At 37.4% G+C, this 25,562-nt stretch overlaps 1 protein-coding gene and 1 non-coding gene across 5 annotated transcripts in view; one reads left to right on the top strand and one right to left on the bottom strand.

The window, feature by feature from the left end:
* Positions 1-2,316: 2,316 nt before the first annotated feature.
* Positions 2,317-2,432, top strand: LOC131490695 (U5 spliceosomal RNA). Its single transcript, XR_009251195.1, has one exon. It is a non-coding gene; the product is annotated as a U5 spliceosomal RNA (small nuclear RNA).
* Positions 2,433-7,836: 5,404 nt separating this feature from the next.
* The window catches only part of ANKRD12 (ankyrin repeat domain 12), a 127,399-nt gene continuing 109,673 nt past the window's right edge, over positions 7,837-25,562 (bottom strand). For all 4 annotated transcript variants that reach the window (XM_058692695.1, XM_058692697.1, XM_058692696.1 and 1 more), the window contains 4 exons: positions 19,542-19,640; positions 15,988-16,131; positions 12,996-13,091; positions 7,837-12,390 (listed from right to left, as the gene is read on the bottom strand). In XM_058692695.1, coding sequence (XP_058548678.1) covers positions 12,205-12,390; positions 12,996-13,091; positions 15,988-16,131; positions 19,542-19,640 — 525 coding nt within the window. In that variant the 3' untranslated portion in view covers positions 7,837-12,204. The remainder of the gene's footprint in view (positions 12,391-12,995; positions 13,092-15,987; positions 16,132-19,541; positions 19,641-25,562) is intronic.

Raw genomic sequence — 25,562 nt, 5'->3', positions numbered from 1 at the left:
GGATCATACCTCAAGAGCATAAAGGCCATGTATGAAAGACCCACCACTAATATCATCCTTAATGGGGAAAAACCGAGAGCTTTCCCCCTAAGGTCAGGAACATGACAAGGATGTCCTCTGTCACCATTATTATTCAACATAGTGTTGGAGGTCCTAGCCTCAGCAATCAGACACATAAAAGGCATCCAAGTTGGCAAGGAGGAAGTCAAACTTTCACTCTTTGCAGACGACATGATACTCTATGTGGAAAACCCAAAGGACTCCCCCCCCCCCAAACTGTTCGAACCGATAACATGAATTCAGCAATGTCACAGGACATAAAAATCAATGTACAGAAATTGGTTGCATTTCTATACACCAATAATGAAACAGCAGAAAGAGAAATCAAGGAATTGATCCCATTTACAGTTGCACCAAAACCCAAAAACACCTAGGACTAAACCTAACCACAAAGGTGAAAAATCCATACACTGAAAACTATGGAAAGTTTATGAAAGAAATGAAAGAAGTCGCAAAAAAAAGGAAAAATATTCCATGCTCATGGATTGGAAGAACAAATATTGTGAAAATGTCGATACTACCCTAAGCAATCTACATATTCAATAAAATTCCTATCAAAGCCACACAGGCATTCTTCATAGAGCTAGAACAAACAATGCTAAAATTTGTATGGAACAAGAAAAGACCCCGAATAGCCAAAGCAATCCTGAAAAAGAAAACCAAAGCTGGATGCATCACATTTCTGGACTCCAAGCTGTATTACAAAGCTATAATCGTCAAGACAGTATGGTACTGGCACAAAAACAGACACATAGACCAATGGAACAGAATAGAGAACCCCGAGATGGACGCACAAACATATAGCAAACTGATCTTTGACAAAGCAGGAAAGAATATCCAGTGGAAAAAAGACAGTCTCTTCAGCAAATGGTGTTGGGAAAACTGGACAGCGACATGCGGAAGAATGAACGTGGACCACTTTCTTCCACCATACACAAAAATAAGCTCAAAATGGATGAAAGACCTAAATGTAAGACAGGAAGCCATCAAAATCCTGGAGGAGAAAACAGGTAACAACCTCTTTGACCTCGGCCACAGCAACTTCTTATGAGACGTATCTCCAGAGGCAAGGGAAACAAAAGCAAAAATGAACTATTGGGATCTCATCAAGATCAAAAGCTTCAGCACAGGCGAAGGAAACAATCAGCAAAACTAAAAGGCAACCGACAGAATAGGAGGTATTTGCAAATGACATATCAGATAAAGGGTTAGTATCCAAAATCTATAAAGAACTTATCAAACTCAACACCCAAAAAACAAATAATCCAGTGAAGAAATGGGCAAAAGAGGGGCACCTGGGTGGCGCAGTCGGTTAAGCGTCCGACTTCAGCCAGGTCACGATCTCGCGGTCCGTGAGTTCGAGCCCCGCGTCAGGCTCTGGGCTGATGGCTCGGAGCCTGGAGCCTGTTTCCGATTCTGTGTCTCCCTCTCTCTCTGCCCCTCCCCCGTTCATGCTCTGTCTCTCTCTGTCCCAAAAATAAATAAAAAACATTAAAAAAAAAAAATTAAAAAAAAAAAAAAAAGAAATGGGCAAAAGACACGAATAGGCACTTCTGCAAAGAAGACATCCAGATGGCCAACCGACACATGAAAAAATGTTCAACATCACTCATCATCAGGGAAATATAAATCAAAACCACAATGAGATACCACCTCACACCTGTCAGAATGGCTCACATTAACAACTCAGGCAAAAGAGATGTTGGCGAGGATGCGGCGAAAGAGGATCTCTTTTGCATTGCTGGTGGGAATGCAAGCTGGTGCAGCCACTCTGGAAAACAGTATGGAGGTTCCTCAATGAGTTAAAAATAGAAGTACCCTACGACTCAGCAATTGCACTACTAGGCGTTTATCCAAGGGATACAGGTGTGCTGTTTCAAAGGGACACATGCACCGCCATGTTTATAGCAGCACTATCAACAATAGCCAAAGTATGGAAAGAGCCAAGGGTACATCGGAACAAATTGAGGGTTGCTGGAGAGGTGTCGGGTGGGGGGATGGGCTAAATAGGCACGGGGCATTAAGGAGGACACTTGTTGGGATGAACACTGGGTGTTATATGAAAACGATGAATCACTAAATTCTATTCCTGAAATCATTGTTACACTATATGTTAACTAACTCGGATTTAAATTAGAAAACAAAACAAAACAACAGGAGAGAATGTGACCAAGGTCTGGACAAAAGTGTGAATGCTATGCTGTGGGAACCAAGAGGTTTCAGGCTCCAATTTCATTTCAAAGTCTCAGTCAGAATATACTCTGGTTTCTCTTCAAATCGTATGAATCTTTCACCTCTTACTAAAGATTTCTGTGGAGAGGAACAACTCTGAGTCTTAAGCCAACTTTTCGAGGCCTTCTTTTAACAGGGCCACATATATTATTTCAAGATAAGGCTTCTAAGGTGTCCCTGGCTGGCTAAGTCAGTGGAGCATGCAACTCTCGATCATGGGGTGGTGGGTTTGAGCCCCACATTGGGTGTACAGATTGCTTAAAAATAAGATCTTTAAAAAAAATCTCAGAGCCATATTGGTACTTGGACTTTTTGACTTCAAACTGAAAATATCACATTATAGTCATTCCCCTGGGCCGAGCCTCATGGTAGTTCCTGTCCTTCAAACTACATTGACTACCTTTTTGGTTTCTTTATATCTTTAAGCTGAATAAACCAGAATATAGGTACAAAAATGTGGAAATGTTACATCCTATACTGAGAACATTACTATTCAGCGATAACATAGCACAGAGCCAAAATCAAGATGGTTACTCAAGTAAGTATTTTAATGAACTAATATCTCTACAAATACACACAGGAACCCTGCCCAAATCTGGAAAATAATTTAAGCCTGTGAACAAAGTCTGAAAACACATACACAAAGACCTTGGTACCAGTACAGAACTTTTAGCGCTTTAATTTTAGTTAGTAAATCAATCTCTGGTCAAGGACAATCTAGGCCCATCTTGCTGTGGTTTTCAGAAGCATCTCAGATTTCCTTGCTCGTATGTCCCATGTTTCGGTTACCATTGCTGCGTAACACATCATCTCAAAACTCAGCAACAATCATTCTATTATGTCATATGTCTTACGGGGCAGGAATTCAGGAAGGCCTCTGCTGGGTGGTTCCCATCTCGGAGTCCCTCATGCTGGTACCACAGATGGAGGCTGCGGTCAGGAGAAGGGAGGGGAGCTGGGGAGCTGGGGCCTCTGGACGTGGGCTGGGCATTATTCTTGCTTCCTGGAGTCGCAGATCCTCTCAGGTGGTGGCTAATGTGAGTTAGTTCCAGTTACCTCACAACATGGTGGCTTCAGGGCAGTTGCACTGCTTTCTTTACACGGCAGCTCAAGCTTCCAAACGAGTGTTTCAGGAGAACCAGATGGGAGTTGCATCCCCTTTTATGACCTGACCTTGGAAGTCACAGAGCTGTGCTGTGTCCCAAGCACTCCTAGATGAAAGGTATGTCATCGTAAGAACGACACGTAAGATGGGAGATGATGTCGTTGCCATTTTTGGAGAATACGGTCCACCAGATCCCACAAACCCAAGATTCTTTTAACAGTTTCTTTTGTATTTGTTTTGGTTTAACTCAGCTCAGAGGCAACTTAAAACTTACCTTTGGACTTGTCTGCTCTGGATTTGCTAGCTAGAATGCAATCATAAATCGTAAACATAGATCTAGGATTTTTCAGGTTATCTATTTCTTCCTAAGTGAGGTTTTGCAGATTGTGTCTTTCAAAGAATCTGTTCGTTTCATTTAAATTGTAGAATTATTGGCATAGAATTCATAATAGTCCATTATTAGCCTTTCAATGTCAGCGGATTCTGTAGTCATGTCTGGTCATTCATTTGTAATATTGATTAATTTGTATCTTTTCTTATTTTCCTGATCACTGGCTAGAAGCTTCTCAATTTTATTAATCTTTTTGAAAAAACCAGGTTTTGATTTTATTGATTTTCTTTCTATTATTTTCCAGATTTCTACTTTCACTGATTTGGGCTTTTATCATTATTTCTTTTCTTCTGTTTTTCTGGTTTCCTTTTTTTAAAAAAATATTTATTTATTGAGGGAGAGAGAGAGAGAGAGAGAGATCCCAAGCAGAGACTTTGAGCTCAAACTCACGAACTGAACCATGAGATCATGACCTGAGCTGAAATCAAGAGTCAGATGCTTTACTCACTGAGCCACCCAAGTTCCCCTCTTCTGTTTTTCTAGTTTCTTACAGTGGAAATTTAGATAATTGGTTTGAGTACTTTCCTTTCTATTTTTTTCCTTCCTTTGTAATAGAATGTTTAATGATATAAATTTTCCTTAAATATTTAACTGCCCACAAATTTTGATATGTTGTGTTTTCATTTTCATTCAGTTCATAATACTTTCTAATTTCCCTTCATGATATCTTCTTTGACACAGGGATCATTTAGAAGTGTGTTGTTTAATTTTCAACTGTTAGGGTTTGAGGCTCTCGTTATTGATTTCTATTTAAATTCTCTCATGCTCATAGAATATACATTGTATGGTTTCCATCCTTTTAAATTTACTGAGACTTATTCTATGACCCAGAATATGGTCAAATTTATCAGGTGTTCTGTGCATACTTAAAAAAAAAAAGTGTATTCTTTTATTGTTGGGTATGTTCTATCACTGTCATTAGGAAAAGTTGGTTGACTTTGTTCACGTCTTCTGTATCTTTCTGTATACAGTGCCGCCACCCCCACCTAGACTTCCCCATCATCATCATCCTGCTCCAGAGTGGTACATTTGTTACGATCCATGAACCAACATCAACACATTGATTGACGCATGACAAGATCACCCAAAGGCCATTATTTACCTCAGGGTTTACCCTGGGTGTTGTATGGGTTTTGACAAATGTATAATGACATATGTCCACCATTATAGTATCATACACAATAGTTTCACTGCCTTAAAAATTCTCTGTGCTCCCCGATTCTTCCCCCCTCTTTCCTTAAGTCCCTGGAAACCACTCATCTACTGTCTCTATAGTTTGCCTTTTCCAGAATGTCATATAATTAGAATCATGCAATCCATAGCTTTCCAGGCTGGCTTCCTTCTTGGTAATATGCATTTAAGATTCCTCCATGTCTTGATAGATTCCTCCATGGTTGATTCCTCCATGGTTGATAGCTTTTTTGTTGTCGTTCTGAATAATGTCCCATTGTCTAAATGTAACACAGCTTACTTATTCACTCACCTACTGAAGGACATCTTGGTTGCTTCTAAGTTTTGGCAATCATGAATAAAGCTACTCTAAACATCACATGTAGGTTTTTATGTGGACCTAAGTTTTCAACTCATTTGGTAAATGCCAAGGAGAATGATTGTTGGATATGGGAAGAATATGCTTAGTTTTGTAAGAAACCACTAACCATCTTTCAAAGTGGCTGTACCCTTTTGAATCCCCACCAGCAATGAATGGGAGTTATTTTTCCACATCGTCACCAGCATTTGTTGTCGTCAATGTTTTGGATTTTCACCATTCTAATAGGTGGGTAGTAACATCTCGTTTTCATCCTTTTAACTTGTCTGTCATTACACTTAAAGTGAGTTTCTTACACACAACATACAGTTGGGACTTGTTTTATTTACTCTGACAATCTCAGTTTTAAAGTATAAATTCACATTCAGTGTGATCATCCATAGGGTTGAGTTTAAATCTAGTCTTGCTATTTCTTTTTTTTTTTTTTTTTTTTTTAATGTTTTTTTTTTATTTTTATTTTTGGGACAGAGAGAGATAGAGCATGAACGGGGGAGGGGCAGAGAGAGAGGGAGACACAGAATCGGAAACAGGCTCCAGGCTCCGAGCCATCAGCCCAGAGCCTGACGCGGGGCTCGAACTCACGGACCGCGAGATCGTGACCTGGCTGAAGTCAGATGCTTAACCGACTGCGCCACCCAGGCGCCCCAAGTCTTGCTATTTCTTATCTATTTTCTCCTGTTTTTCATTTTCCTCCTTCTCTTCTTTTTGATGAAATACTTTGCATGACTCCCTTTAATCTTAATTATTATCTTATTTGTTGTAGATCTTTTTTCCCTTTAGTGGCTGCTTTAGTGTTTACAGTGTACATCTTTCTTTTTTTTTTTTTTTTAATTTGAGAGAGAAAGCGCAAGTCTAAAGGAGGAGAGAGAGAGAGAGGAGTGAGAGAGAATCCCAAGCAAGCTCTGCACTGTCAGTGCAGAGCCTGATGCAGGGCTTGAACCCAAGAACTACGAGATCATGAACTGAGCCGAAGTCAGACACTTAACTGACTGAGCCACCCAGGTGCCCCTAGAGTGTACTTCTTAAAATGTATCACAATCTACCTTCAACTAACATCACACCACTTCATGCATTTTATGAGGACTTACAACAGCATACCTTCATTCCCTCTACCAATTTTGTACCATTGTCATGCATTTTACTTTTATAGAGGCTGTAATCCCCACAATACATTTTTACCATTTTGGATATTTTAATTCCTCTGTGTGTGTCAAAATTTCTGTCAGCTTTGGTAAAAGAATTATTTTGCTCTTGTTCTTCAAAGATATTTTTGGCAAATACAAATTCTAGGTTGATAGGTTTTTGTTCCAGCCATTATTTCTTAAAATTCTTTCTCTGTTACCCCTCCCTCTCCTCTCCCTCTGGGTCTCCAATTACATGTTGTTAGGTCACTTGATATGGTCTCCCAGCTTACAGAGGCTCTGTTCATTTCTTCCATCTTTCATTTGGGGTCATTTCTTACTGCTATGTTCTAAAATTTACTAGTCTTTACTTCTGCGGTGTCTCATCAGTTTATTGCACCTAGTATATTTTTCATTTCTCGAGAATCTTGATTTGAGGTTTTAAAACTTTATCTCCCATTCTTTCCTTATTATGGTTATGTTTTCCTCTACTTTTCTGTACATACACAGACTCTAATAGTTTTATTAACAAACTTGTCTGCTAGTTCCATCATTGCTTTTATTTCTAGTTCAGTTTCTATTTTTTTTTTTTTCTAGTGAAGGGTCATAATTTTCTGCTTCTTTACATGACTGATCATTTTTTGTTGGATGCTAGACATTGTAATTTTTCCATTGTTGGCTACTGGATTTTGTTGTATCCCTTTAGTGATAGATTAGGTTCAGTCATGCAATTGAGTTACCTGGAATCAGTCTGATTTTAAGATTTTATTATTTTTTTAAAAAGTTTTGAGACAGAAAGCACATACACAAATGGGGGGAGGGATGGAAAGAAAGGGAAAGAATCCCAAGCAGGCTCCATGCTCAGCACAGAGCCCAATGGGGAGCTCAATCCCATGACCCTGGGATCATGACCTGAGATGAAATTGAGTCAATCAACGGACTGAGCCACCCAGGTGCCCCACAGGACAAATGTATCTGACCAAAGGACTTAATATGCAGAATATATAAAGAATTCCTATAAATTAGTAATAAAGACAACCCAATAAAAAATGAGCAAAACACTTGAGGACATTTCACAAAATATGTATAGGTCAAAAGGCATGTGAAAAGTAATGATGACCAATGGGTCATCATTGAAATGCAAATTAAAGACACAAGGTACCACTACACATCCACTGAAATTGCTAAAACTGAAGACTGACAGCCAAATATTGATGAAGATTCAGAACAACTGGGTCTCTCATAGGTAGGGGTATAAAGTAGTACAACCACTTTTGAGAACTGTCTGTTTCTAATAAAATTAAACATACAACTATTCTCTATGACCCAGTAATCCAAGGTATGTAGCCAAGAATGAAAGAATATGTCTACAAAGAGATTTGCATGTTCACAGTTTTATTCACAACAGTCCCCATATTGGAAACAATCCAAATGTCTACCAACAAGAGAATGAATAAACAAGTTTGTACAATATACTACTACTCACTAAGAAAATGGAACAGATTACTGGCATATCCAACATGGATGAATTTCAAAACCTTATGTTGAAAGAAGGCAGACACAAGAAAGTACTATATACTGTTTGATTCCATTTATAAAAAGTTCAAGAGCAGGTGTAAGTAATATATGGTGATGGGAAGTACAGTGATTGCTTCTGGGGTAGGGAGCCACTGACTGAAAAGGGGCACAGGGGAACTTTCTGCGGTGATGGTTAAGAAGCTGGAAATAATCGCAATTTGGGTAAAGTTAATATATGTATACATTTGTCAGGACTTATCCCAACACACTGCCTGTTTAAGATCTGGGTTTTAGTTTTGTTTTGTAACCTGGATTTAGGTCAGTTTAAAAACAAAAACTGAGAAGAAACGTACTGATAATGATCTCTTAAACTAAGTGATGGGCGCACACAGGGATGCTCTTTAATCTGTAAACATATGCTATACATGCCTAACTCTGTGTATTAACAACAGAATTTTCTTCACAAGTGGAGGAAAAGGTAGCCACCTAAAAGCCTTTTTTCTAGGTCTACTCAGAGATTTTGATATGGCATATAGTTTTTTTCTAAAGGCATTGAAAAAGTCATCAATAGAGTTAAATGTGTTTCATAAATAATCTTACATTCTGTGCAACTAATCCATCTAATAAAACTGAGTCCTCTTGCAACGAAGACTGTGTTTACCTTTAGGTAAATAATCTTGTATGTTATTTTCTCTTCTGGAGATATGCATGTGTATAAAAAATTTACATTATATGCAGATACCGTGTAGCATTTAACATTTAATCACTGGAAAAAGTCAGTCTCTCTAGATGTACTTTTCAGTTTTTATGCTAATACTTACAATTCTAGGTACTTTTGTTTCCTCGCTATTTTAAGGGAATTATTTAAACTGTATTTGCCTCAGTTTGTCCTATGAACTTTGGTTTTACTGACTCTAAATATTTTGGGTTAAGTACTACTGTGGAGGTGTTGTAACTCCATTCCAGGTACAATGGAGACTATAGTGTCAAGGAGCAACCATGGAAATGAGTTACAAGATATTCAATCAGTTAAACTTCATACAAGCATTTCCAAAGATGACTATCACTTTTAAAATCTATTTGCTTTAAATATTTGAGGACTTTAAAAAAAATCATGAAAATGTTCTCTTTAAAAATACTGAAAGATAAGACTGCCTCATGAGTTTTGAAGTCAATTTCCTCTATATAAAAAACTTTGGAGTTTTGTGTCAGAGATAGAATAAAAAATATTGCTAACTTTGTGGATAACTAAGAATACAAATTTAGCACTGCACTCAATTTCTAGAATAAATGGATACTTCTTAAATCAATTAAAATGAGCCTCCTGGGGCTTTGCTTGAAATTTTTGTGGTTATGAAGTTTGCAGCATACCTAACATTTAAAATTCATTTTTGAGACATTACTACTGAATAGACACGAACTATTCTTCCAAGGCTGTTTCCCCAAGATGAGTATTTCTGCAATTTTGCTACTGCCCAGGTCACCACTGCTGTTTGGCTTCGAGTCACATGGAAGTGGAAAGTAAAAAAACATTTAGCACACATTTCACTCTTATTTTTTCTATAAAAATATAACTCTTTATTAAATAACATGCACAAATATCAACTAGTCATTTATTAAACAGATATGATTTAGAACAAGATTTAAAGAAATACAAATCCTTAGGTACAATTTAGTATCTTGTTCATGATATTTGAATAGTTAAAAAAAAAATCACTGATTAAACTAACCATCCTTTATTTCTCTTTCAGAATCCTAAATCTTTTTAGGTATATATACCCCATTCCAAGTTTTTTCCTAGCATTTCAGAGCTTCAGAAAATCTTTAATATCAAAGCTCTTAACTACTTAAGTATAGATTCCCACCAAGAAGACATTCGCTTTTCTTTTAAGCTATCCGATTAGCTTTGAGTCACTTTACAAAGGAAATCTGCAGAAGCAGAATCATGGCAGAGAGGCTCCAGCAACTTGAGGCACCACTGAAGAGGGCAAGAACTGGAGTCAGTACTTAAAAAGCTGGGACAACTAAAATATGCCAGATTCCTGCTTTCTTGCTTTTTCTCTTCTGCAGCTTGTTCTGTTTGGCCAAGCAGTGATTTTTCTCCCCCTTTTCCAGTTGGACCGTCAGAACAAAATGCTGTATACATTTATCCCTCTCATATTTTCTATGACTTCAATGCTCAATAATCTGGTTTTTTATTTTTCGGCAAAAGTATAAACAAAATTTGCATTAATTTTTTCATATTAAAAAGTATTGCTTTTATAAATTAGCTTTTCATGTTCCCAGCCTTAATAAACTTAACTTCAACAAAACCAGTGCTTCAAAATCTACCCTGCCTTTCTTGGCCCCATTTGTCCAATAAAAAAAGGCCCAAATCTTTCATCTAAATTTCTAAAGAACACTACATCCAACCTTTATAATAAAGTCCTTGCACTGTGTACTTTTTACACGTGCTGCTTTATTGCGCATGCCAAGTACAGTATGAATTAAAATATAAATTGACGTAAAAATTCAAAAACCCCTAAGCTTAATATATACCTTTGCACTCAAAAACTTCAATTTTTACATTCTCTCCCATTAGCTGGGATTTCCAACTTGCATGCTGAGTTTAAGTCACTTTATTCCTCATATATATGCTTTTTACTTTTCTCTATCAGAATAAAAAACATCCAGTATTAGTTTATAATTCAAGAAAGTACTGTGGGAAGTTCTGTAGATTTTATCCCATATACTTATGTTCACTTTTACATATAACCTAATTTTCCTTTCAAAAATGTTTAAGTAGTTTAGATTTCAGATCTGAAATATTCCTGAATATTTAATCTACCTCACTGTATAGGAGAAACTGGACTTTTTTCTAAGTATATTGCTAATTATTTTATTAAAAACAGCATACCAAATCTTATTTTAATTATAAAATTCTGAAAATTACGTTTTGCATCTTGATACAAGGAAAAAATACAACAGATTAATCAATTTTTCATAAACACTGCAGAGACTGATTGGAATATGACTGTTTCTTGTATTTATTTGGACTACCAAGTAGCTCTTTTTTTTGATTTGAGTACTGTTTTTATTTTAAAAGTGCAAAGGTTATTAAGCTTAAAACATTATATTTAAGCAATGTAAAAAAGTTTTACAATGATTTAACATGACCAATAAAATTTATTAAACATATTTACATATATTCACAGATTCTTTCATACTTGAGTATTAAAATAGACATTTACAATTTCAGAATTTTCATTCAAAGGCATTTTGGGAGAGGGGAACAGGTTCTACCGTGAGATGAAAAAAGAGCTGTTTCTTTGTATGACTAATTCTAAATAATATGTCCAACATAGTGAGTCATAGGTACTATCCCAGGAGACTGGCATGAAAACACCCTACACTACTTTAGGCATCGCTTATGGAGAGAGTTAAATTATAGGAAGCATGCAATACAACTAAGTCACAACCTTTACAGTTATGGTGATGAAAACAAGCTAACTCAAACACATGCATGCCTTATTTAAGAGTTTTGCTACGTGAACACACTACCACTACACTCCATACAAACTACAACTTTGGTCCAATAAAACATCAGACAATACAGTTTTACAATTATTTCTTTGTACATGTTTTGACTACCAATCCCTTTGTATACATTCTGACCATTAATTACAAGATTTACATCTGCACAATATGTATAAAATAAGTTATTAAAAAGGAAGACAATATTAAAACTTTTGAAAAGAAAACTGTACAGTTAATTTACAGATATAATAAACTGAAGAAATTTTGTGCCACGTTTTTCTTCCACATTAGAAACCATTTGGTAGGAACCGAACCTTTTAGTTTACGGACAAATTTTAATAAAACTTGAAAGAGATTTGAAGACTAGTGGTTACCTTGTTACTTAGGAGTGCTAACAACTTTCGGTGCTGTTAGCAGATTCTCAACTTTTAAAGTATCTCCCTCAGTCGGCCAACATGCTCTAAGGCAATAGTTACCTCTCACCAATATAAATAATAGATTTCAGTTAGAAACTGTTTGGATCTTGGATCCAAAATAATTCTCTTTTCGTTGTTTACAAAATGACAGTGTTTACTACATAACCAACTTCAGTCAAACTTTACTCAACAACCGTAAAGGCAGAGTATCAGTATTTTTCTCAAAGGCAGTGTTCCACAGTTTAAGACTCTTGAGCCGCATCAGTTTAAGACGATACCCCCGGAAGTGACGGTTGCTATATAGGAGTCAATTCAAAATCATCATTAACATCAACGAGGGGAACATAAAACTCCTGGATCTCATAAATGCTGAGAGATTTATAGGTGGCAGGATCAAGTTCCTGGAGTTTGAGCTGCCATTCTAATCTCTGGACGGCATTTAAAGCTGCAGCTTCATGTTGTTGCCTCATTAAAAGACAGGTCTATTGAAAAGAAGAGTTAAGAGATTGCTCTATTAAATTTGCTTTGTTTAAAAATTAATCTCATCCACAGACTCTCTGACGAGTAAGCGTCTGAATTACACATCCATTTCTGCTCTACCTGGTCTGTATCTATATGCTATTTCTGGGTCTGCAACTTTCCAAGTGTCTAATCTCAGACTTTAACTTGAAACTGCTCTTTCAATGAACGAGATTTCAAATTATCAAAGAATCATGAACACCCAGGACGTGATTTTTGAAATGATTCAAAATCTCAAACCAAATAATTTTCTTTATGAATTTACTTTGCAGGACGTATCCCATTATCGCTCTCCCATTCTTTCACGTCACAACTACAACCAGACTTGTATTTTGGACAGTAAGCATGAAGATGCCCCTTAGAAACTGCTTATGTGACAGTTTCGTTTTTTACTACACTGGTCCTGAAAAGGGGACTTGTGGTCTTTATTTTCCTTTACCTTCTGACTGTAGCTGGCATGAGGATGCCTAATTGCTATCTCCTTTCCTAGTCACTCCTCTCTAACAGAGCTGCAATTTCTATTTAAGGGGGAAGCATCCATTTAAACTGAATTTCTAAACATACGTACCTTTAATTTGTCAAATTTATCATCCACATCTTGCAACCAAGACATGAACTGTCTTGCGTTAAAGCGATCCCTCACAGAAGTTTTACTGTCATCAGACTGAAAAAGAATGTAAGTAGTTAATACTACCCAATAACCCACTTTAAAACCTATATGCCATCCTATCATTCTATGGTGTGATGGAATGATGTTTCGAAACAGATTTTGAAGGATAATATAATTTGGATATTTAAAAAGTTTGATAAAGCCTTTAGTTCCATATTGAATAGACAGATTATTACCAGAATTTCTAGGAAGCTGAATTTAGTTGTTAAATAGAATCCTATTGCCTTGTGAGTCAAAGACGATTCTCAAAAAAGGCATCTTATATTAAGTACCACACCTATGACATTCTTATTCAAGTATACTTGATTTCGTATCTTCTTTTAATGTTAATGTTTACCATATGTAGGGAGAAAGAGTGTTAAGGTGGGAGACAGGACTTTGAGGCCAACATTTTTTCCAGGACCAATATTTTGGAGCGACCATAAAGAAATTCTGGATCAACTCTTAAGAATACTAGTTTTGGAATTAAGAGAGGCTGTATTCAAATGTCAGCTTTGTGTCTTACTGTGTGATCTTGAACTATTTACGTACTCTTAATTTTCTATTCTGTAAAACGGGAAGGAGTACCTTTTTTAAAACATTTTAAAAAATGTTTACTCATTTTGAAAGTGTACATGAGTGGGGGAGGGGCAGAGAGAGAGAGAGAGAGAGAGAGAGTGAGTGTGTGTGTGTGGGGGGGGGGGGGGGGGAGGGAGGGAGGGAGAAACCCAGGCAGGTTCTGCACTGTCAGCACAGAGCCCTGACATGGGGCTCAATTCCATGAACCTCGAGATCAGGACCTGAGCTGAAATCAAGAGCTGGATGCTTAACTGACTGAGCCAACCAGGTGCCCCTCTCATCTGTCATTTTATCAGAAATGTCATCGTGTTCTTGGCGCGCCTGGGTGGCTCGGTCGGTTAAGCATCCCACTTCGGCTCAGGTCTCGATCTCGCGGTCTGTGAGTTCGAGCCCCGCATCGGGCTCTGTGCTGACAGCTCAGAGCCTGGAGCCTGTTTCAGATTCTGTGTCTCCCTCTCTCTCTGCCCCTCCCCTGTTCATGCTCTGTCTCTCTCTGTCTCAAAAATAAACGTTAAAAAAAAATTAAAAAAAAAAAAAAAAAGAAATGTCATCGTGTTCTGATCCTGTGGCCTTCCATCTCAATTTCCAGTTGTGCTATGGATTAGTTTTTATTTTGACATGCCTTTTATTTCAATAAATTTTGGGAGAAATAAAAAATAAACAGGTATGTTTACTCAACCATTCTGAACTAGAAATCTTAAAGACTTTCCTTGTAGCTTGATTTACATTGTCCTAAAATTAATTTCATTACTCTGTAATTGCACGCAACTTTAAAAGACCTCAAGACCTGCTTCGGATTCTGTGTCTCCCTCTCTCTCTACCCCTAACCCGCTCGCATTCTGTCTCTGTCTCTCTCAAAAATAAATAAAGGTTAAAAAAAAAAAAGACCTCAAAATATTACATGGTCTAGTCCAGCCTTTAGTAACACAATTAAACTGTTCATTTCAGTTATTAAAAATCACTCATTCTTCTGTTTAAATTCTTTAGAGCTGTATTATGTAAAGTCCCTCAGTGGCATTTCCAGTGTTTATTTCCTCAGAGTCAAATAGTTCTTTCTTAAGATACAATTATTCTTTTTTCTTAAATTTTTTTTAAGGTTTATTCATTTTTCAGAGACAGAGTGTGAGCGGGGGAGGGGCAGAGAGAGGGGGACAGAATCTGAAACAGGCTCCAGTCCCTGAGCTGTCCGCACACAGCCTGACGCAGGGCCAGAACTCATGGAGGGCGAGATCATGACCTGAGCTGAAGTCAAGATACCCAACCGAATGAGCCACCCAGGCGCCCCAAGATCCAATTAATTCTTAATAGCTTTTTCAAATATCTGAATATTTTCATTTGGATAAAAATGGTTGGTGATTTTAAGAAAGTCTGAAATCTACTGATCTAGTTTAATCTTTTTTTTTTTTTTTTTAAACAGATGAGAAAAAGCCCAGAGAGAACTAGGTAATTTTCTCTGGAATATACCCTGTATCATTTGTATTTCTAGACTGTCTGACCTAAAACAGCATTTCCTAGTATTTTTTATGATAATCTTTCACTGACTGTGCTTACACTCTCTATTTTCATCATTATATTCTCTCTTATGACCTATGAATTTCATTCTGGTTTGCGAGGCACAAAAATTCTGACCACTGAAATGTCTGGTTCTAAATTCGTATAATTTATATGTGGCATTAAACTTTATCCAAGACATAGCTACAGTTTTCTTCACAACTATATTTATTCCAGCAATATCCAAGATCAAGACAAAAAGCCTGGCCCTATTTTAGCCATCTAGAAATTTAACATGCCTGTAGTTTTCCAGTTGCTTGAAGGTGTAAACATCCACTTTAGAAACAAATTACAGGGGCGCCTGAGTGGCTCAGTTGGTTGGGCGTCTGACTTCGGCTCAGGTCATGATCTCGCGGTCCGCTGAGTTTGAGCCCCGTGTCGGGCTCTGTGCTGACAGCTCGGAGCCTGGGGCCTGTTTTCCGATTCTGTGTCTCCCTCTCTTTCTGACCTTCCCCCATTCATGCTCTGTCTCTCTCTGTCTCAAAAATGAATAAACGTTAAAAAAAAAAAAAGGCTTTTTAGAAACAAATTATAAGTTATGTTCAAGGGACTATTCCAAATATGTATCGGTTTTATAAATATCTGCTTTTATAAGATAACGCTGATGTTTAGAGGATTGTGGAAAATAGAGGATCAGGTGATCTGGAAGTGCTTTATTCTCTAAGAGGTGCTTTTCTCCTTTGAGTTTTATTGATTGCTGAATTCAAGTTTCTTTTATGGAAATAGATGACAAAAACACACTGTACTTAGGAAAATTTTAACTGTATCATTGGCACTTTACCTGAGCGTCCAGTGGGACACTGTATACTTCTGCATCCAGTAAAACAGTGCACGCGCTAAATGGCAGTGTTTGATTTGCCAATGTTCTTGCAGCTCTGTAATGAACTCGCAGAACTTCCTGTTCATTGGATACAATAAGTTTTTCCTAGTTGAACCAAGAATGGAAAAAAAACAATTCTTCAATCGCTTGTTTTTCAAATAAGATAAAATCACTTAAAACATACCACAGAACCTGAATCTCAGAGTAGTTTTTTCTTACAGAAAGCTTGAGATTTGAGAATTCCAAGTGTTCTAAAAGTATTAAGTAAATGCTCTTTCCAAAAGTGGCAGTCTCTTCTTAAAAATTATCTTTTAAGATGTACAATGGTGGCTTTTTGTATATTCACCAAGATGTTCGACCATTACCACTAGTTTCAACACATTTTCATCACACCCAAAAGAAACTTCATACCCATCACTAGTCGTGGCCCATTCCTCCTCTTCCCCTGGCAACCGCTACGCTACTTGTTGTTGCTGTGGACTTACCTACTCTGAACATTTCTTACAAACGGATCCATATAATATGTGGTATTTTATGAATGGCTTCTTTCATGTCACATGTTTCCAAGGTTCATCTGTGTGCAGCATCAGTACTTCATCCCTTCTTACGGCCGAATAATATTCCCATACACAAACACACCACGTTTTATTTATTCATTCATCAGCTGATGGTCTTTTGGGTTGTTCCTACCTTCGTGCTGTCATGAATAACGCTACCATGAACATTCATCCTCCAAGTTTTTGTTTGGATGCATAGTTTCTGTTTCTTTAGGTAATTAACAAGTGGAGCTACTAGGTCCTATGGCAGTTCTATGTTTAACCTGGACAGAAACTGCCGAATTGTTCTTACAGCAGCTGTATCATTTTACATTTCCACCAGCAGTGTGTGAGGGTTCCAATTTTTCACATCCTTGCCAACACTCGTTATTATCTTTTAATTATAGCCTTTCTGATGGGTGTGAAGTGGTGTGCCGTTGTGGTAGCAGCTTGTTTTATAATGAATATTTTCACAGAAACAAACACTGTACTTTGATGCTAATTTTAAACCTCTAGCAATGACAGTGCAATCCTGCCTTCAAATGTGTTAAGTGGGGTGCAAAACCTCCAATTATGTAATATGCAGAGTCACCCTATCATAAAGTTAATGAAATGATGTGGGCGATCTTCTGCATTTAGCAGACTGGGAATTCCTAGGGTGTAGCTACAGATCTCAACCCATCATGATACTGGTTTATAGAGTTGTGCCATCTGGTGGTAACGGTCTTTTTTGGCTTAAACATCAACGAGGACAACTCTGGGAACTGTGGACGGCTGGAACTTCAAAGACAGAGGTAATGAGTCCAGGAATTCTCCAGTTAGAAGATGTCTATCATTTTGTGGGTTTTGTCTGGCAGGCTGGGCTAAGAGAATATTCAGGGTGTGGCTGGTCTTGCTCCCCACCATGTTCCCCATTCTCCCTCAACTTGACAAGAACTTTATCCTTCCCCTACTGGAGCATGCAGGCCTTATATCCACATATGTATTGCTGTACAGTTTTGCTGTATTTATAATTTAGTGAAAAGACAAAGAAACACAGTCCTATTTAATCTCTTTTAAATTCTGATGTGACAAATGATACACAAAAGAGAAGAAGTAAGTCTAACACTTAGGATTAATTTAACTACAAGTTTAAGGTGGGACTTTAAGTGATAAAATATCCAAAAAAAAAAAAACAAAAACAAAAACAGATACTAAGAAAAAATAGCTAGAAGAAAAGTTTTTTAAAAAACTGGTTGCAGTTGTATAGAGATTAAGAGCAATAACCAAAAATCCCTTAACACTGTCTGGAAATATATTATTATTTTTTTTAAGTTTATTTATTTTGAAAGAGAATGAGTGGGGGGGTGTGGGCAGAGAGAAAAGGGGACAGAGGATTCGAAGTTGGCTCTGTGCTGATACAGAGAGCCCAATGTGGGGCTTGAACTCACAAACCATGAGATCATGACCTGAGCCTCGAAGTCAGATGCTTAACCGACTGAGTCATCCAGGTGCCCCAAGAAATAGATTATTTGAAGTCAGACTCCTTCTGCTAAAATACTTCACAGAGATATACTGTGTGAATGACAGCCTAAATAGTCCACTTAATGTTGTGTCCTTGAACTTCTGGAACACAGCTTCTCAATGTCGTCAGAGCATGGGTTATGTATGTCTCAAAGTGAACATGGAACGGGAAAAATCAGATCTTTGTTTTTACCAACTGCCAACTGGCATTTCTTTCAATTATGAACATGGGCCACAAACCACAGTAATATCAGAAGTATCTGCAACTTTGCCATCCACAGAAATCACAAGGATTTTCAATTCTTAATTGTTGCAGGTATTGCCCCCAAATGGTATCACTGTTTGCTGTCACGTTGGTCAGGCATTTTAAATTGCTTTCTAGTACTCTGCAATTCTAAATTGTTTGTTGGTCAACATATGAACGGATGGGAGTCATTTTTACTCTTTGTTAAAGTTTGGAAAATTGCACTGTTCAAATGAGAATTCTTAACTGTCTGTAAGGCAGCATGGCTTTTGTAGCATGGATAGATGCACAGATAAAAATATGTTATCAACTGGCTTGAAACATGCCTGGTGGTTGAAATAGCTATTGACATGTTATACGACCTAACTTCTTATTGAGAACAAACCACTCATTGACATGCACAATGTTGTAAGATCTGTATCAGTGCTTCTTTCATTTACTGTTCTGTTTGTAATGCTGTAAGTTTATTAATTTAAAAACAGAATTCTGAGAAAAGGTTTATATTTACCAGATTGTTACAGAGGTCCCAGGACACAAAAAGTTAAAAACCTGAGCCCTAGGGAATCAATGTATGAATTAAAGAAATTGCATACTTTTGTTTGGATGAGTATGTATTTACCTCTTTGAAGGATCGCAGCTCATATTAAGTTCCAGAATCCTTGACCCTCCCAAAAGATTAAGAAGGTATCATATTTTTGTCAATCTAAGTGAAATGACTTTCATGATTTCTCTAAATAAGCAGCTTTTTTCATGTCATTCCATGCCCAGACTAACCACCAGAAACTAGAATATGAAAGGAGACGTATAAGGAACACTAAACACAGCTTTTGTAAGTATTCTGCACTAAAGGAGCTGGTATCAAGCAACAATTCCAAAACTTGGAAATCCAACTAACTAGGAATTCACTGCTTTAGTTCAACAAATGATAACAAGAAATTATTAAGAGATTTTTATACATCAAAAATACACTCAACATGAACCATAACATAGGGCAGCTACCCTAAAACAGGTTTAAAAATTCTCTATCTAACTGCACAGGAACAAGACATCAAAATCAAACCATTTCCCAAAATGGTTCTAAATAAGGAAAATCTCCTAAGAAAATTGTGTGTGTGTGTGTGTTTTGTGTATGTGTATGTATGTGTATATATATAATATAGGTCGTTATAGTCTATTGTTAAAATATTTTTAATATAAATGTTATTTTTAGCATAAATGTAAATATTTCTTACCCTTTCAATACTGTGTTGCAAACGTAGTTTCATCCTTACAACTTCCTGTTGCCGAAAAAGCTCTTTAAGTGGATCTGACAGTGAAGGTGGTGGTGTAATCTAATTTTTAAAAAATATATAGTTAAAAATATTAGGTTTTGTTTACAACAATGGGCTATTCTTATAAAATTAACTTCTTAGTGTATCACTTAATGAAAACATAAGTTTTGATGTTCTCTGAATTAGATAATACAGTAACGATTATCCAACTGGTTGTTACTTCCCAATCAATGGTCTGAAACACAGCAGAACATACTGGTAAATTCAGATGTTTTAATTCAGAGGCAATAGCAAATTTCAAAGAGCAAATTAGAAGGACTAAGGAAGTTCCTGACTACAGAGACACATTTTAGAGCATTAATAAGTGACAGCTCACATATGGGGGGGGGGGGTGGCGCACGCGGATGGTCACAAAAACAGAAAAACACCAAGCAAATAGTCGTAAACATTACAGCAGTCTGAGTCTCAGTATGGTAAGTCTCTTTGTTGACATGTAAAAATCAAATGCTAAAGTGCTGCGCTTTACATTTACTGAATTAAGACTTTTAAAAAAAGAAGGAATTATCTTCTAATAGATTTGTGGTTTTCAAACTTCTTCATTTGCATGTGATAAACCCACTTTGTCCATCCATACTCAAAAATCCTCCGCTTGGTTCATCTCGAATTTGACTATTAAAGTGGACCGCTTTCTGGTAGAAGCTGGCAGTTAAGGAAGCCAACTCCATCTACGCATGTGCTCTACTGTTATGAGACATCTGTGATCCTTTTAATATTCTCCCTCTACCCTTTGGAATATCTATATTCCTCCTCCCACCCCTGACTAGCTTCTAACTACTGTCAGCACATTGGGGCAAAGTAAGGTATCTCAGTATGTTTTGGTAGCATGTGGGAACCTAGTTGACTCTTCTGACTCTTCAGAAGGTGGGACAAACAGATTCTATGTGCTTCCTGATGTGGTGCTTAAGGAATTATATAACACCATATACAGAAAGCTCTAGACAAAGAATCAAACTTGTATCTAACTGGGACTCTATCATCAGTGAACAATTTACAGGAATTATGGGGGACCAAAAAAATGTTAAATCCTATCACAAGGATTCACTCAGTTGAATCAATGTGGTGGAAAATTCTATAGGACAGATAACTTATTGCGGTGGATTATTTTTCATGCCTCTAACTGCAATAATACATCTGTTTGACTTCTGTGTCTTCTAACCATCTTTAAATTTAACAAGAGTAACAGTAAAGTTTAGTGCTATGGTTTTAAAGTTTTCCAAAACCATAAAGGCCTCCTTTATATCACCCAGAGGAAGAGTATCTACTCCTCCTTTGAGCCTGGGGTGTCAGAGAAAGCTTCTTGGAGAAGCTTAATGCCTGAGGCTGCATCTTAAAGGAAGAGCCAGAATCAAGAGTTAAGAGAAAGGAGTTGTGGGGGAAAAAAGAAGAGAAAGAAGAGGGGAGGGTAATTCCCAGAAGAAAAGATAGCATAATCAAGTTCATGAAACAAAGAGATAGTAGGGTGTCAGGAGCCAACTACAAGTTGAATTCCTGGGATATCAACTTTGAGGGAAGGAATGGTACGACATGAGGATCAGCAGGGGCAAAGTCATTAGCATTTTGTAAACCAGCTTTGTTTTTTTTCTTTTTAATCAGCTATTCTTAAAGTGTGTTCCACAGAACACGGAGCCCACAAACATGACTTGCGAGAAATGGTTCTAAGAACAAGTGGGTTTGAGAAACATTGTACGTATGTACTCACTCAGGTGTCTCACAATCAAGTTAAATTTAATGGTTCTGAGAAGTTCAGAAATGAAGAAGCCTATTTATTTTTAGATTAATGGTGCTTCATTTCCCAAACTTATTTTTTTTAATTTTTTTTATTAAAAAAATTTTTTTGATGTTTATTTTTTGAGAGAGAGGTTGACAGAGTGTGAGCAGGGGAGGGGCAGAGAGAGAGGAAGACCCAGAATCTGAAGCAGGCTCCAGGCTCTGAACTGTCAGCACAGAGCGTGACGCGGGGCTGGAACCCACGAACCGTGAGATCATGACCTGAGCTGAAGTCGGGCACTCAATCGACTGAGCAACCCAGGTGCCCCATTTCCCAAACTTATTTGACCATGAGCTCTCCCTACCTTGCCTCAGCCTGCCCCCCCCCCACCATGTATTTAATTAACATGCTGTGGAACAGACAGTATGCATAACACAGTGTAAATTTTGTATGTGGTGGGGAATCATTGAAAGATCTTACAGCTCACTGCTGTGTCTGCAGAATAGATATTAGGAGGACAAGAAATTAAGAAAGCAAATCACTGTGACACTGGTGTGAGAAGGAGGGAGTGGAAGGGATGGGGGTCTAAAAATAATGATTAAGGATAAGAGGGAGCAGCTAATGACCACTTGTGGGTCCTCCAGCATGAGGGGGCCAGATAGCTGGTAGGAGATACCCCAGGAGGAGAAAAGAGGAAAGAGAAATAAGGGTTTTGGATAAATTCAGTGCTGACATGTTAAGTTTGTGGAGCTCACGGTCATCCAAGTGGAGCTAGCCAGTTAGCAAAAAAGAAGCTGAGGAGAGAGGTTTGGGCAGAACACATAAATTTGGAAATTTCCAACATCTAGCAACATAGAGAAATGGTAAAATCACCAAAGGAATATATGGAGACTTTCTGAGGGAACTTTCCCTTTGCTGTTTCCCTCATCTATCTTTAAGTAAATCATGCTTGGGGATTTTGTCTTTTAAGATCTGTGAGTCCCAGGAGTCTCTAGAATAAAAAAATCTCTTGATAGCTTCCCAGGGATGCTCTTTGTGCCCCTGCTGTAGGGACTCTGTGTCGGTACTAGTGACCACAGTGGATACCATGATGTGACAAGTCTTTTTCTTTTATTCTTGCCCTGTTCATTTGCCTTTTGGGAACCTGACCTAAGGTTTCACTTTTCTTCGTTTTATTTCCTCTGGAGAAACAGCAGCATTCCGGTTAGATTATGAGAAAAATACCTGATAGAAGAACAAACACTTAAATTGACTTTGGAGATGTTTCACTACATTTCTAACAGGTTCTATAAAAAGATCACATAAATGTAGAGATTAATTCAATAAGATGGCAAGTAGCTGACAGAGGAAACAAATGGATAAAATCATATTGGAAATTACTAAAAATAATGTATGTAAAAGTGATCTTTGTTATTCTGGTATTTACTTTTTAGGACTAAGTTTTGAACAAATGAGTTTCAGTCCAATAAACTCAAAAGTAGCTTTTTATGAACAAGAGGTGGGGGGTTTGCATATTAACTCTAGTAAATATGAACCTTAAAGCTATTTTGAGATGGATAAAATAATGGTAACCTCTTAAATCTGTATACTGTTTTAAAATTTTTAATGGGTTATGGCATATACTATTTTAACCTGCTTTGAGGTAGGGTAGGTATTATTGTTTTACAGATGTGAAAACTAAGAATCAGAGAAGTGAAGGAATTATTCAAGATTACACAGCTGGTTTGTAGCAAAACCCAGACAAACTTATGTACAGTACTTAGAAATCTCCTGCTCTTTCTACTATACCGTGCTGTTTCTTTAATAACTCTCATTAAAAACAAACAAAAATTACCTACTACACTCAGAAAAAATTTTCAGCTCTATTTATTAGTACTTTTTGAAACATTTGCTATAACTAAATTTTGATTTAATCAAAGCTGTATCCCCAGTACTGCTACAAGAGAAACTTGTATTACATCATCTTTGAAGGAGTAAGAAAAGGTGATCATAATCAAATGCACACATAATATATATACAAATATACATATATATCTCTCAACAGGCAGCACTGAAAAGGCACCCTGACATGGATTAGAACTGTTTTTCGTGAAACAGTTTGTACAAAGTTTAATTTAAATAGGTTCTTTATGTTTTTATCTGTATTTCAAGCCTATGATACAACATACTTCAGTTAAAATTTTTTACTCTTTAAGGGGAAACAAAGGAAACAAAATGATTAGCTTTATATTGAGTTATTAACAAATTATTTTACTGAGAAAATTTGAAAGAATGACAAATTTACAATTCTATTTTTTTAAATCTACTATTACTGCTTATTAGTAGTAGAGTAATATAAAAATCTCTTGTCTTTCAAGATTTAAAGAGCACTAGCATCAGGTAAATTCTATGGATGTGGGACTAAAGAACACCTTGTCTCTAACTTTTTGTTCTTCTCTGAACTGGGCTTTGAAAAGCCATGCAAAGGCATGCAAAGGCATGATGTGAAACAGTATAAAATAGCCTGGGGAAGTATCATGTACAGTAGGGTATAACTACCTAGAAAAGCCTAGAAAGGTATGGGAAGACCTGTAGACAATGATGGGGACTTTGGTTTACAGACCATTAAGAGTTTCTAAAGATGTTTATAGCCAGGTAGTCACATAATCAGATCTGAGTTATATATAAGGTACCTAGACAGTAAGAAAGCTAGATGGACAGAAGAGATTAGACTAGAATCTATGACAACTCTTCAGAATGCCTGTTTTGTTGATTTCTTTTTATTTCTTTAAAAATTTTTTTTTTATTTACTTTTGAGAGAGACAGAGCATGAGCAGCAGAGGGGCAGAGAGAGAGGGAGACACAGAATCCGAAGCAGGCTCCAGGCTCCAGCTGTCAGCACAGAGCCCAATGCAGGGCTCGAACCCACGAATGGTGAGATTGTGACCTGAGCTGAAGTTGGATGTTCAACTGACTGAGCCACCCAGGCGCCCTTATGTTTTTTATTTTGAGAGAGAGAGAGAGCGCGCGCGCGAGCGTGAGTGGGGGAGAGGATCAAATGGGAGACAGAAAAGTAAGCAGGCTCCATGATGGAGCCCAATATGGGGTCTGATCCCACAACTCAGGGATCATGACCTGAGCTGAAATCAAGTCAGATGCTCAACCGACTGAGCCACCCAGGTGCCCATTTTGATTTCTGAGATCTAGTTAGCACAATGCTTAGCATTTGGTTATGAATTACTTGATTATGTAATATTCTGAATATTTAATTATGCAATATTCACGTATGTGAGTGAACAGTGTACGGAGCTAATGTGGTCCTTACACAGCAGTAGTAAGAAACAGAAGGGGAAAGGAAGTAAGATGAATCAACATGACTTAGTGATTGACGTGGAGGTTGAATTTTGGGTTTCCAGTCTGGGAAATGAGAGAGCAGGTAACGATAATAAGTAAATCAGAGAGGACAAAAAGAGCACTTCTGCGGTAAGATAAATGGGCTTAGTGTGGAACCTAATGATTTTATGGATATTGTGGTACAGTCAGGTGATGCTCACAAGCAGCTAGAAACACAGTTATGGACATCACTATGTATTCACAGCTGAAGATAAATTTGGGATTCATTCTACAAGATAAATAGTGTCCTAGCCCTTAATCAGATTACAGGCAGACATGTAAACAGTTAACTATGATATCATGTAGGAGGTATGAGAAAGATATAAACAATTCTGCTTTGACAAGATTTTGCACAGAGGTGACAACACGGCCGGAACAAAGGCACGGAAGAGGATAGAAAAGGAGGCCTGGCGAGAACAATTATTTCAGGTAGAAGGAACAGTACTAAGCAGAAGTAATGAACAAGAGATTTCCATTCAAGAGTGAATTAAATATGGCTGAATTATTGGGTGAGTTTGGAAGCAGTGAGAAAATGAAGCTGGAGGGGTAGACTGGGGTCAAATTACAAAATGAATAAGGTTATGCCATGACTATATGTGGATTTTAAGCTGTAGGCAATGGGAAGCCAGCTAATCACAGCTAAGATATTTAAGTAGGGAAACAGTTTTTTATTGCTGTTGTTGCTGTTTTTAAGTTTTACTTATTTAGGTAATCTTTACACCCAACGTAGGGCTCAAACTCAGGACCCTGATATCAAGAGTCGCATGCTCTTCCAACTGGGCCAGCCAGGCACCCCTTTATTGTTTTTAAAAGGATACAAGTTTAACAACAAAAGAGAATGC

The sequence above is a fragment of the Neofelis nebulosa genome, chromosome 11 (genome assembly GCF_028018385.1).
Source record: "Neofelis nebulosa isolate mNeoNeb1 chromosome 11, mNeoNeb1.pri, whole genome shotgun sequence".
Taxonomy (NCBI): domain Eukaryota; kingdom Metazoa; phylum Chordata; class Mammalia; order Carnivora; family Felidae; genus Neofelis; species Neofelis nebulosa.
This window is presented reverse-complemented; position numbering and strand designations above follow the sequence as displayed.